Here is a 12993-nt window from a genome sequence, read left to right as displayed (position 1 = left end):
AGAATAAAATCGGGGTGGGGGACATCATCAGAAGGTGGGGCCCTCCAGTAACGACCCCCTCCCCAAAAACCTACATGTGTGGCAGTGTGATGGAGCAGTCAGAGGGAGGATTACGGGGATGGGGAGCAAAGGACTGGGGTGCTTACTGCACTCCCAGGGAGCCAGCTCCCTTGCTGACTCCAATAGGCATCCCTGTTCCCTGAGAGCCCCTCCGGAGAGGGGGGCCCCACCAGTCTCACCACCGTAGCCCGGGGGCCAGGGACCAGCAGCAGGACCCACCAGCCAGCCGGGCACAGGGCCAACACCACCACCCTCCCCCCATCCTGTCCATCCACAAAAAAAAATATAAAAAAATGAAGAATTTATGATAATAATAATAAAAATATAAAGAAATAAAATAAATAAATAAATAAATAAGGTGGGGGACAACCCCGGCCGGCCAGCCACATCGCGAGGACCCCTCCACCCAGATGCTCCTCCCCAGAAAAATCAACATGCCTGCCCTCCCAGGAGATAAACAAGCCCGCCGGGACACCGACCATGGGAACCCCACCGACAGCGCACCGCCGGCACGCGGGGGCCCGAGCGGCCCTGACAGAAACAACACCGGAAGGCCAATATGGACAGACCAACGGCACCAAGCAAGCCCCAAGGTGGATTCCCCCCAACCCAAAAACACAGCGAAACCACTCCACTTCCACCAACCACAGCAAACACAGCCGCAAGGCAAAACAAAGGACAGAGCAGCAAAGCCGCCCCAGCCGTGTGCCAGAAGCCGGCACAAGCAGCAAAAAGAAAGCAACAGACGCGACCCTGCCGCTCCCACCGTGCCCGGCGTGAAAGCAGCATGACCCACCCCGCCCACGGGCCGCCGAGAGGAGAACTGCCGTGCCGGCTGCGGCCCGCCCCCCCACCACCAAACACCAAGCAGCCCCCCACTCCCAAACCGCCCCCACGCACGATCCACCGCACTGGGCACCACCGGCACCCGCACCAACAAAGCGAAGCCACACCCCCGAAGCCCGCACCCAACCCACAACAGACACACATGAACCCTGGCCACAGGCGCGACCACCCTACGGAAGGCATGTCTGACGGGTTGAGGAGAGAAAGTATTCCTTCCCACAATGTCCTCCTTCAAGGTCAGCAGCTCCCCGCTCTCACTGAAAACAGTGTTAGTGAAGCACTGCTTTCCCCTCCTGAGGGGCCGGACGGTTTGCCAGAATCGCTTTGAGGCCAACCGATAGTCTTTTCCCATGGCCTCTCCGAACCCCTCCCAGGCCCGAGATTTTGCCTTTGCAACCGCCAGGGCCGCGACACGCTTGGCCTCACGGTACCTGCTTGCTGCTTCAGGAGTCCCACAAGCCAGCCAAGCTCGATAGGACTCCTTCTTAAGCTTGACAGCATCGCTTACAGTCGGTGTCCACCACCGGCTCTTCCAGCATATCCAACTCACCAACAGGTGGTGGTCGGTGGACAGCTCTGCCCCTCTCTTCACCCGAGTGTCCGAGACATGTAGCCGAAGATCAGAAGATATGACTACAAAGTCGATCGTCGACCTTCGGCCTAGGGTGTCCTGGTGCCAGGTGAACCAATGGACATCCTTATGCCTGAACATGGTGTTCATTATGCACAATCCGTGACTTGCACAGAAGTCCAATAATGAGACACAATAATGTGTATCCATGTTGTGCTTTATCGGGTTGTGTTGTATGGTATTTAAGGTTAAATGTCTAGGCAAGGTGCAATATTGTGGTACATTTTGTAAAACTGTTATGTGTATATGAAGATCAGATTGATTAAAGTATTTTGATTTAATTTATATTTTGTGTATGCTGAATATTATATGTTCAACAACAATCCTAACTGTCTTACCGTCCTAAGGTTTTTACCTGACTAATGTTAAGACTGACCACAAAATGGGCAAATAAAAAGAATGGAAAAAGTCTCAGCTGCTCTGTCTGAGTAAATCCGGCTATACTCTTAAAGTCATGTGTCCAGCCCTTTCAAGTGTGGGGTGCAGTTACTGAATCACTTGACAAGCACTACTTCCCCCTCTTGAAATTAAGCACAGTTCACCTGAATTGTTTTGAGGCTGACCATTAGTCTTTCTACATAGTCTCTCCAAATTCTTCCCATGCACAATTTTTGCCTCTGCAAAAGACTGGGCAGTGCCACACTTTGCCTCACAATACCTGCTTGCTGCCTAATGATTCTCACAAGGCAACCAGGCTTGATAGGACTAATTCTTCATCTTGACAGCATCCCTTACTGCCAGTTTTCACCACTGGGTTTGGGAAATGCCACCACAACAGGCACAGAAAATTTGCAGCTACAGCTACAGCTTTATAATATGTAGAGGCTGAGGACAGGGACCTCCAAGAAACATTGTCCTCCATTGGCCTCCTTCTGAATCTTGGAGAAGCTCTCCTGCAGGCGGGAGTTAAACATGTCGCTAATCGAGGGCTCCATTAGCTTCGTCAATACTCACTTGGGTCTGCAGAGTTTTTCAGACTTCATCCTATTCCAGCATATCCAGCTCACCACCATTTGGTGATCGGTGGACAGCTCTGCACCGGTCTTTACCCAAGTTTCCAAAACACATGCATTCATAGTCAGAAGATACAACAACAAAATTGGTCATCAACCTCTGTCCTAGTGTGTCCAAGCGCCAAGTACAATGATGGATAACATTGTGTTCAGCTTAAACTTGGCATCTTCTTCATCACTATTATTTTTTTTGGGGGGGGGTACAGCACTTGTGGCTCATTTTTTTTGGACTGTTCACTGACAGGGAAGCAGGTATAAGAGAGGGGGAGAGACATGCAGCAACACCAGGCTGGATTCAAACCCGGGTCAGCCCCTTCAAAGACTAAGGCCTCCATACCGGGCTCATATGCGCTAACCGCTGCTCCACCAAAGCATAACCTCCATCATTAGCTTTGAGATGAGGAAGATCTTTGGATAAAGAACAAGAACCGAAGTCCTGATGTTTTGTTTTAGACATTTTCTGGAGTGAATGAGAAACGTGGGATAAAGGGGTTTCTAAATGAACAACTGAGCAGGTGTTTGAAACGTGTTCAGAATAAATAACCTAGAGCCAAACAGGAAGTGATGTGATGCTGCTAACCCACAGCCAGGGCCCAATTGGTGGTGGAGATACGTGTCTTTACATCGTCGGCTACTTCATGTTCCTGCAGCCCCTCAACCACAGACGAAGAGGAAGGTTTTACTCTCAGCCTCTGAACATCTCTATCAGAGCTCTGAGAGACACAATGAAGGAAACATCTGTCAGATTTCTGCTCAGTAAGTAGAGATTCTTTCTGAACATTTCCTGGGTTTCTGTAGATAACTGATGATGGAGGAGAGGCTGGGAAACAGCCTCGAACTGGGTTAAAACACTGAGGGGAAGTTCTGCTGGAATCTGAAGAGAACAGATGAAACATGGAACATATTAATATAACTTTTTGATATAGAGCTATTTTCTACCTGCTGGAACAACATTAACAGTAATGGTCTGAATGGAAACTTTCTGAGGTGTAAAACTGTCTTCAAGTGACAAATGATGAAGTTGTTAGTTCAAAGGGGTTTTTCTTTCCTTTTAGTTCTGACCTCAGTGCTGAGCTGCACAACAAACCAAGGTTGGTTCACTTCCTGTTTTACAACTTAATATTCAGAGTTAGCACAAACACTTTTGGTTATTTCTCTGTACAACTTTGGATCTGAGACAATATAAATAAAAACGTTTTTCATTCCAGCAGCTGATCTCACTGTGAGTCCAAAGACATCTCAGTTTTTTACAGGAGACTCTGTGTCTCTGAGCTGTGAGATCAGCAGCTCTGCTGGATGGACTGTATGGAGGATCACAACTAGAGGGATCAGGACTCAGTGTGGAGATAGATGGGGGGAACCAACTGCTTCGACCTGCAACATCTTCTGGTTGTCCACATCAGACAGTGGAGTTTACTGGTGTGGGTCGTCCAGAGAGGGAGCAGCCAGCAGCAGCATCAACCTCACTGTCACTGGTAAGATCAGACTGTGGAGTTAGTGTTGATGAAGCTGTGTGGAAATGGATGAAATGCTGTAGTTTGTCTCTGTGTTGAGGTGGATCAGTGATCCTGCAGAGTCCTGTCCTCCCTGTGATGGAGGGAGATGACGTCACTCTGAGCTGTCTAACAAAGACCACTCCCTCCAACCTCCCAGCTGCTTTCTATAAAGATGGCTCCCTCATCAGGACTGAGCCCAAAGGTCACATGACCCTCCACCATGTGACCAGCTCTGATGAAGGCCTCTACAGGTGTAACATCAGGGGTCATGGAGAGTCTCCATCCAGCTGGATCTCTGTTGAAGGTCAGAACCATGAAAACAATGTTTAATTCTGGGTTTTTAAAAGAAATGACTGGTAATCTAATAATTATCCTATTTCAGATAAGCCATCAAACACTTTTACAACCCTTCCTGGTCCTTCAACCACTTCTTGTCCTGTACCTTCTCTTCCATCTACAACATCTTCTGTATTTCTCTGCTACTTTCTTTACTACGTTCTCCCGTTACTTTCAAAGATGATTCTTATGGTTGTGCTGCTGGTCCTACTGAGGAGACGATGTGTTGAGAGGAAATCTGAAGGTTAGAGGAAGCTTTTTCTGTTACGTATCAAAGGTTGATATCAACCAATAGAAAAGAACTGTAAAAATAATTACAATCATTTTTTTTCTTTTAATAAGAAGTTGGAGGGGGAAATGTTTACGGTAACATCGGTGTTTCCAATTAAGGTAAGATTGTGATTTTTGTTCTCATTTTGTGGTATTTTCCATCTATAATGACTTACATGGATGACAGGAACCAGAACTTTTCAGAACTGCTGTTGGGTAGATGTTAAAATATAACTTATAGAACCATAGATAAATCAGTTTTTCCTGCTGTAACATTTATTGAACTTCATTATGTTTTACAGAGATTTTGATAAAGACAGAGAAGTTTTTATATTATAACCTTTTAGGAAGTCAAAAAATGTTCCAAACCTCACTGATATCAGCAATATGAAGGAATAAACAGGAAATCATCTGTTGGTGTTTAAACAATGAAAGGATTTTAGGGAGGAGACTGTTAGTCAGAGCGATCAGATTATGTCAGAAAGTGGCGTCCTCTATTGAAATATTTTAGAATCAATGGTTTCTGAACTAAATTAATGTTGAGTGTTTGTGTTTTTAGACCAATCAGCTGTTATTAACCAGCCAATAATGGGTCATTTTAGGCAGATGTAACCTGTCATCAACATGCTGGTTGGTCAAAGTGTGAAGTTGATCCTTCAGCTCTTCAGTAGAATATAGATTTCTACCATTACTGAATAATGAACTGATCCAGATGGACAAATCTAACTTCTATAGGTCTGTAGTTGGTGTGTATCTTGGTGAATGACAGTAAATGTTCCATCTTCTGTGCTGGATGGGCTGCACTGTTTGTGGTTTTTCTGCTAACAGACACTCTGAGGTTTCCTGTTCACATTTTTTAGCTGAAAATAAACCACATCTTCTCTCTCTGACAGTGAGATAAATACAGACTAAAGACAGGAAACAAAACTCACCTTTAATTTATTGGCGCCTATGAAAGTTTAAGATTTCTTCTTTTCTAAACATGGAATAAACCTCATTTTGGGAAATTCTTGCCTATTTTACATACCCAAATGGAAAAGCAAATAAATTAGGAGCTGTAAGCCCAAATTACATGTGCAATACATGATTTAAAAGCTAACACAATATATAAATGAAAATGGGGTGAGTAGAACACAGAACAAGTTGCATCAGTTCAAACATAACTCAAAGTAGTTTTATTATTCTTGAAAATTATAGGTCTTTATTAAACAGTAGTAATAAAGACATGCTTGATAAAATGCAGGTCTCATTGCATTACATATGTTCTACTTAATGTCAACCACAAATGCAGAAAATTTCAGACCTCTAGCTACAACAGTCCCAGAGCTGTGGGGTTTGGAACTTTTGGTGTCATCAGCATCTCCAAAAATCTCCAAATGTTCTAAATTGTGCCAAACTACGCTTTGCTTTACTATTTGACCCATAGAATAACAATGAAGCATTTCGATGGCCACAAAACATTTATGAAGCAAGTTTTTTCCATTTTTTTCCGCTTGCGGTGTTAAAATAACACTTTGAGTGTTAAAGTAACACTCTGAGAGTACATTTGGTCCCACACTAATTCAGAGTGGGACCAAATGTACTCTTCAGTGTTAGTTTAACACTGCAACATTTACTGTAAAAGATAGTTAAACTGCTTCTTTTCAAGCTAAAATAAGCACCAGTGCCTTTTCTGAGCTGTATTTTATTTTATTTTTTCAGCCTTAAGCATTGTAATAAAGCAAAACATCAGCATCAAAACGGTCCAAATATATCGGACCGTTGCTATAATTCAGCTTGGAGCTGCACGCATTGCAAGACGTAACACCGTACCCCTTTAAATAACCTTGGCATATGTAGGCTTGTGTGAAACCTTATTGCATTCGCTGCAAAGCCCAACAGCCCACGTGGTCTTAAGCAATAACAGCAGGACTCTATGAGGAGTAGTATCACGCATCACTGGCTGACAGGAAGTGACTGGAAGTGAAATTTCAGCGACTGTATGTGGCTCAAGTTGCGTCATAAAATGATGACACTTTTGTCTTGTAGGTAAGAGGACAATGTAAACCATACTAAACATTGCTGGCTAACAACTGGGGAAATAAGTATTATGAACTAAATATCAGCACCACCTAACTTTTCTGATGTCAACAACCGGACATTATGGGCGTTCTTCTGACAATGGAATATTTTTATTACGAATATGCTGGATTTCTTTTAAACTGTTGAGCCTTATGGACGAATGGAGTATAAACTATTGAATATTGGATTTATAAAACAGCTTCTTGATGCCTTCAAAGGTATGTAGTTGCGGCTGCTTTGTTTACATTTTGACATGCTGCTATATCTGTGTTAATTGTGCTTTTCTCGCTGAATTGTGGAGAATCTTAGCTTTCCAACATTGTCTAAAATCTCAACATTGGTAAACATTTTACCGGTGGAACTTTCATGCATTCTGAGTCATTCTCAAAACTCAAACCTCTTAAAACACACTGGATCTGGAGAGGATAAATGGGAGGTTTTGAGATACATTTTAAACACTGTAAAAGGTTTGTCCATTTTTATAATCACAAGGTGCCAGTTTTCTGCTGACTACTTTTAGGGGCAATTGGCAGGTGAAGAGCTTGACATCGTGACCCTCCTGATAAGGATGTCATGGATGAACAATGAAATGCATTTAGATGTGGTGACAGTTAGAGGCCAAGGTTTGTGCCTCAATTCAAGTCATTGTCCTTCTGGCTCTCCCCCATAACCGTTAGGAACTCATTGTTATCATGTAAGCAGAAGGTACTCTGGTCTCCCTCTATTGGATGGAAAACACTGGTGTCTGAAATCCATAAACCACATAGACAGAAGAGATGCCAGTGGTACTATATGGCTGGGAGTTGATAGAATGTTCAACCAATGGCAGATACTCTGACCACTTAGCAGCCTCAGAATTACAGCTCATGAAAGTTTTGTTTCCTGGTTGACCCTCTCAGTCTGGCTGTCGATCTTATAGTGAAATCCGCAAGACAGGCTGACAGAGATCCCCAACAACGAACAGAGCTCCCTCATGTACAAACTGGGGACCTCTGTCAGAAACAATGCTAATAGGAAATCCATGTAGGAAAAACGCTTCTCCTGACAAAATACTCCCCATCTCCTTAGCGGTAGGTAGTTTAGGTAGAGGAACGAGATGAACCATCTTGGACAATTTGTCCACCATAGTGAGAATGACAGTGTTAGCTTGTGAAATGGACAGTCTGGTGATGAAGTCCATGGAGATATGGGACCAAGGCCGAGAGGGAACAGGCAAAGGACAGAGAAAACCAGAGGGTCTGCATGAGGGCCTGGCTTGGTTACAGAGGACAAATGCTGCCACATACTCTTTGACATCTGCGTTCACGGTAGGCCATCAGAACTGAGATTGAATAGCCTTTGTGACACCAGGGTTACAGAACAGACAAGAAGTATGACAAAAATCTAAAACCTTCTTGACCAGCAGATCAGAGACAAATAGACGGTCTTTGGGGCAGCCCTCAGGAATTTTCAGATTCTGGTTGGCCTCTCTCACCTCCCTCTCCAGATGAACCATGGTGCTGGAAAGATGGACTGACTCTGGAAGAGTGAAATTGCTACCACTAGTCTCATCCTCAATGGTCTAAAACATTCTGGTATGTGCATCTGATTTGACATTCTTGTTCCTGTGTCGGTAGGATAAGTGTAAATTAAATCTGCTGAAGAAAAAAGTTCACTGGCTTTTCTCAGGTTAAGACTTTTAGAAGATCTCAGGTATTTCAGGTTCTTGTGATCAGTCCATACAAGGAAAGGCTCCTTAGCCCCCTCCAGTCAATGCCTCCATTCCTCATGAGTGAGTTTCCCAGCCAACAATTTGCAGTCTCCAACATCATAGTTGCGTTCAGCAACAGACAGACTTCTAGAAAAAAAGACGCAGGGATGAACAAGACCAATCTTCGGATCTTTGACTGAGAATTGCCCCAGCTCTTGTATTGGAGGCATCAACTTCAACAATTAATAGTTTTTTCAGGTTCTGATGACTGGAGAACTGAAGCAGAAACAAATAGGTTTTGGAGGAATTGAGGGCCTTTAAATGAGCAGCAATCTGACTATAGTTTCTAATGAAATGAAGGTAGAAATTTGCAGACCCTAGGAAACTCTGTAGCTGCTTTTAACCTGTAGGTATGGGCCACTCAGTAACAGCCTTAATCTTCACAGGTTCCATCTCAATCTGATTTGGAGAAATTATGATTCCAAGGAATGATGTTGTGGATGTATAAAATTTACATTTTTCTGCCTTAACAAATAATTGAATTTGTAGGAGCCTGATGAGTAGTGACCGGACATGTTGCTGGTGTGTCTTGAGATCATTAGAACAAATGGTTTTAGGCCATCTACACCCCCTGGTGAAGACTTAATTGGATCCACTGCAGTTTGCCTACCATCCTGGGATTGGGGCAGATGATGTCATCATCTTCCTACTCCACCAAGCTCTCATCTAGAGAAACCTGGAAGCACTGTGATGATCACGTTCTTTAATTTCTCTAGTGCTTTCAACACCATCCAGACAGGACTCCTAAAAGACCAGATGGAGCTGTGAGCACATGTCCAAACGGATTCTAGAATACCTCTCTGGCCGCTAACAGTTTGTGAGGGCACAAGGCTGTGTCTTAAATAGGTTGGAATGCAGTATGGGGGTTTCACAGAGTACAATGATTCTTCTTAACCCTCTATACTGCAGACTTCTCTATCAACTCACTACACTGCCACCGCCAGAAGTTCAATAATGATTCGGCCATAGTTGGGATCATCACAGGATCACAGGTTGGGAAGACTCATAGTACAGGCAGTGGACCCAGAACTTTGTGGTGGGGTACCAACAGAACCATGATCTGATTAATGCAAGGAAAACCAAGGAGTTAGTTGGTGGACTTTCGCAGAAGCGGATTATAAACAATTCTCAGAGCATGGTTGGACCCAAACCCAAAACTTCAATTTTCTGCCAGTCAGTGAGCGGATGAGGTTTGTTCAGGAACTGACCATCCAGGGCCAGGGCATTATGGGCAGAAGGCCCAGTAAGGAGACAAATGCCCAACCTTTTTTTTGCAAAATCCTCATTCATTAATTTAGTTTCTGCTCCAGAAGAATAACAACAGAAGTGTAATGAGAGGCTGATCTTGAGGACAGACAGACCCGGAAGGTTAGTGTAGGAGAGCTGAAGAGTTTTGTTCAGCTAAGTAGAGATCTCCCCTCCTCTACTGGGCCTGATCTTTTACCGTACAACCATTTATCTGGTGTCTCTTATCACCACAGTATGGAAAGAAATTCAATTGATGTCTGTGTTTTCTCTCATCTGTGGAGTGCCTTGTTCTTCCAAGTTGCATGGGTTCAGTTGCAGGTTCTTCATGTTGAGGCACTTTTACTTTGGGAACGGATTAATAGTAGAACTGATTCAAAGGGCAAAAAGAACATTCTTTTTTATGCTCTTGGAGATGGATGTCAATGTAGCTGGGTAGAAACTCTAGTTCTTTTAGGGAACAAGGAAAGTCTTTGGTTGAGAACTCATCTGTATTCTTTCATTGAGCCCTTTCACTAAAATGTCAATAAGAGCCTCCTCATTCCACTGACTATTAGTAGCTAGGAGGTAGAAATTAATAGCATACTCAGAGACTGACCTCTCCCCTTGTTTGATCAAAGGAGGTCATCTAGAAGCCTCCAAACTAGGCAAGGAAGGACAAAATAATCGAACCAACTCCCAAGAAAAGGCTATAAATGAGTGGTAAAGGCTGCTGTGAAGCCAGTGATCCTGGCTGTGTTGGGAGCTGTGCAGCAGCCTGCATGAGTCGCCACTACGGCTTTATCCACCACCGTTTTGAGAACACATCCTTTTTTTCAAGCTGTGGTAAGTTATCAAAATAAGCCCTGCACATCTGCTGGATTAATCCAAATCTCTCCAAGAGCTGCCTGTTGGACGATGGGTTGGGCTCCCAAACTGTTCCTGAACCATCCAAACTGAACCAAAGAGAACCCCCCCCTTCCCTTCCACTGAGCCAACACAGTAAACTCCTTTTATGCTCACTGATCCTAACAGAACGATCCATTCTGTCTGTAACTGTCTGCATTTTTTGCTTTGATTGAAAAGGGCTTGCATAATTAGCTCCAAACATTGGCCACATGGTAGCAGCCAGTACTCTAATCTGTCTAACTTGTTCTTGTCATGGTTTTATCTAAAGCTCGGACCCACATGCAGAGAAACCAATTCAGAGAGACCAGGGGAAAATGTTTAACAGGTTTAATTGAAGAGATAATGCATGGTGCAGTGTTGCTCTGAGCTCTGCTCACCTGGAACTGGAAGGTGAGGGGAAGAAACACTGATTAGTTCAGGCTTAGTGGAAACCTTCATTTGTGGATTTGTAAAAGCCAAACCTCCAGTTTGAATCTCCAGCTCAGTTTGAGGCTCAGTTGATCCCTCCAGGGAGTGAAGGTCCGAAAGATCGAGTATGCAGGATAACTCCCTGCTGAGAGGCAAAGACAAAAAAAAAAAGTTTAAACTCAGGTTGACAAGAACTCAGTCCTGCTCAGCAAAACTCAGCTTGGCTAGAGTACCCAAAATTGGCAAACACTCTGGCGTCGAGGTAGTGGCAATCAGCAGCTTAAGAACACTCCGTTAACGAGGTCGCAGCAGGTGTGTGAGGAGAACCAGGCGCCTCCTATCTGAGGAAGGGAGACAAACACAAAAAAAACAAACACACAACTTTATCTGAGCTAACCCATTTTGCCAAGTTCTACTACATGTTAAAGCATTTCATTGTTCATTTTTCACTGTACAAGCAAATTAAGCTTTACGGTTTTGATTAACCTAATTTCTCTGCATCACTGTCTTTCACATTTATCTGCTGCTATTTTAAGGGAAACTTTAAATGAATTAAACCTTAAAAGTTCAACATTCCTCACAGGCTCCTGAATGGATTCTTAGACCCCCAACTTGAATATTTTGTAGGATTTAAAGGAACAGCTCTAGACTTAAGTCGTATCTGTCTAGCTGGAAGTAGCCTTCGTTTTCCTGTGTCAAAAGTCAAGGATTGCAGGGACCCATCGTGCATAGTGCCCACTGAACTGGGTGAGACGGGGATCTCCAAAGCTGAATGATGTGTGGATTTTTCTCCATTTGTGAGGACCTCGATACCAGTCATGGCCTATCTGCAGAGGGATGCCCTTGCTTTTGATAGCCTTCCTTGATTTTTAACAAACAAACTTCTACTGCTGCTGTTCGAGATTAGTTGTTACATGCTGGTCTTGTTAATGCATTTTAACCATTTATCATTTAAGCTGAATGTATTTACATTGTTTTAATTGCACTGTTGTTATTATCATATCTGCTGCTATTCCTAACGGACATTATTGAATGTAATAACATCTGGCCTATCTTGGACAATCTCAGAAGCCAGTTAAACGGACTCTTAGGGTTTTATTCTTTCTCTTTCAAAACTAGTTACTCAGTCTACCTCGTGTTTATTTTCTAAGAGCGTGTAGTATTTTGCATAGATGTTAGATTTTCAATGCTATCTAGGAACCATCCAGAAGTGAAAGGCACAAACTCTGGTAAGTAAGCAAATTAGAGCGACAATTATTCAAATAACAACACTAAATATATTTCACCTCTGATTTTGAATAAGTTAGATAATTAACTACAACTCCAGTTCTAGTTAATCATTTATTCATTATCTGCAGGATATCATTTTGCACAACACTCCTAAAGGTAGAATGATTAGACAGCATGGGATTAATTTCCACTGTTATGCTGATGATACCCAGCTATATCTTTCTATAAATCCATATGAAGCTAACCCATTACATAAATAAATACATATACATATACATAAATTATAGGCATGTCTCAAGACATAAAAACCTGGATGACTCTTAACATTCTGCTTCTGAATGCAGACAAAACAGAAGTTATAGTCTTTGGACCAGAGTCTTTGAAAAAGAAGCTGATTAGCCAGTCACTTCATTTGGATGGGATTAAACTGATTTCAGATAATAAAGTACAAAATCTTGGTGTTGTTTTTGATCAGGACCTGTCATTTAAATCCCATATCAAAGAGGTTTCTAGAATTTCCTTCTTTCATCTGAGGAATATTGCAAAAATGAGCAATCTCCTGTCCAGGGGTGATGCTGAGAAACTAGCCCATGCATTTGTTACTTCAAGGCTGGACTATTGTAATTCTTTACTATCAGGAAGTCCACAAACTGTAGTTAAAAGCCTTCAGCTGATCCAAAATGCTGCAGCCAGAGTTCTGATGAAAATGAAAAAGAGAGATCATATCTCTCCTATCCTGGCTTCTCTACATTGGCTTCC

General features: G+C 43.1%; 1 protein-coding gene across 1 annotated transcript; it reads left to right on the top strand.

Moving 5' to 3' along the window:
- Nucleotides 1-847: 847 nt before the first annotated feature.
- LOC119793822 lies at nucleotides 848-4771 on the top strand. Its single transcript, XM_038301100.1, has 7 exons — nucleotides 848-1098; nucleotides 3137-3306; nucleotides 3606-3641; nucleotides 3759-4025; nucleotides 4105-4350; nucleotides 4429-4626; nucleotides 4722-4771. Exons 1-7 carry the CDS (start codon nucleotides 848-850, stop codon nucleotides 4769-4771), a joined length of 1218 nt encoding a protein of 405 aa, XP_038157028.1.
- Nucleotides 4772-12993: the final 8222 nt, after the last annotated feature.

This window comes from Cyprinodon tularosa, unplaced genomic scaffold (genome assembly GCF_016077235.1).
Source record: "Cyprinodon tularosa strain WSP-4 unplaced genomic scaffold, ASM1607723v1 ctg1124, whole genome shotgun sequence".
In the NCBI taxonomy this organism is placed as follows: domain Eukaryota; kingdom Metazoa; phylum Chordata; class Actinopteri; order Cyprinodontiformes; family Cyprinodontidae; genus Cyprinodon; species Cyprinodon tularosa.
The sequence above is the reverse complement of the archived record's forward strand: the minus strand, read 5'-3'. Positions and strand labels throughout refer to the sequence as shown.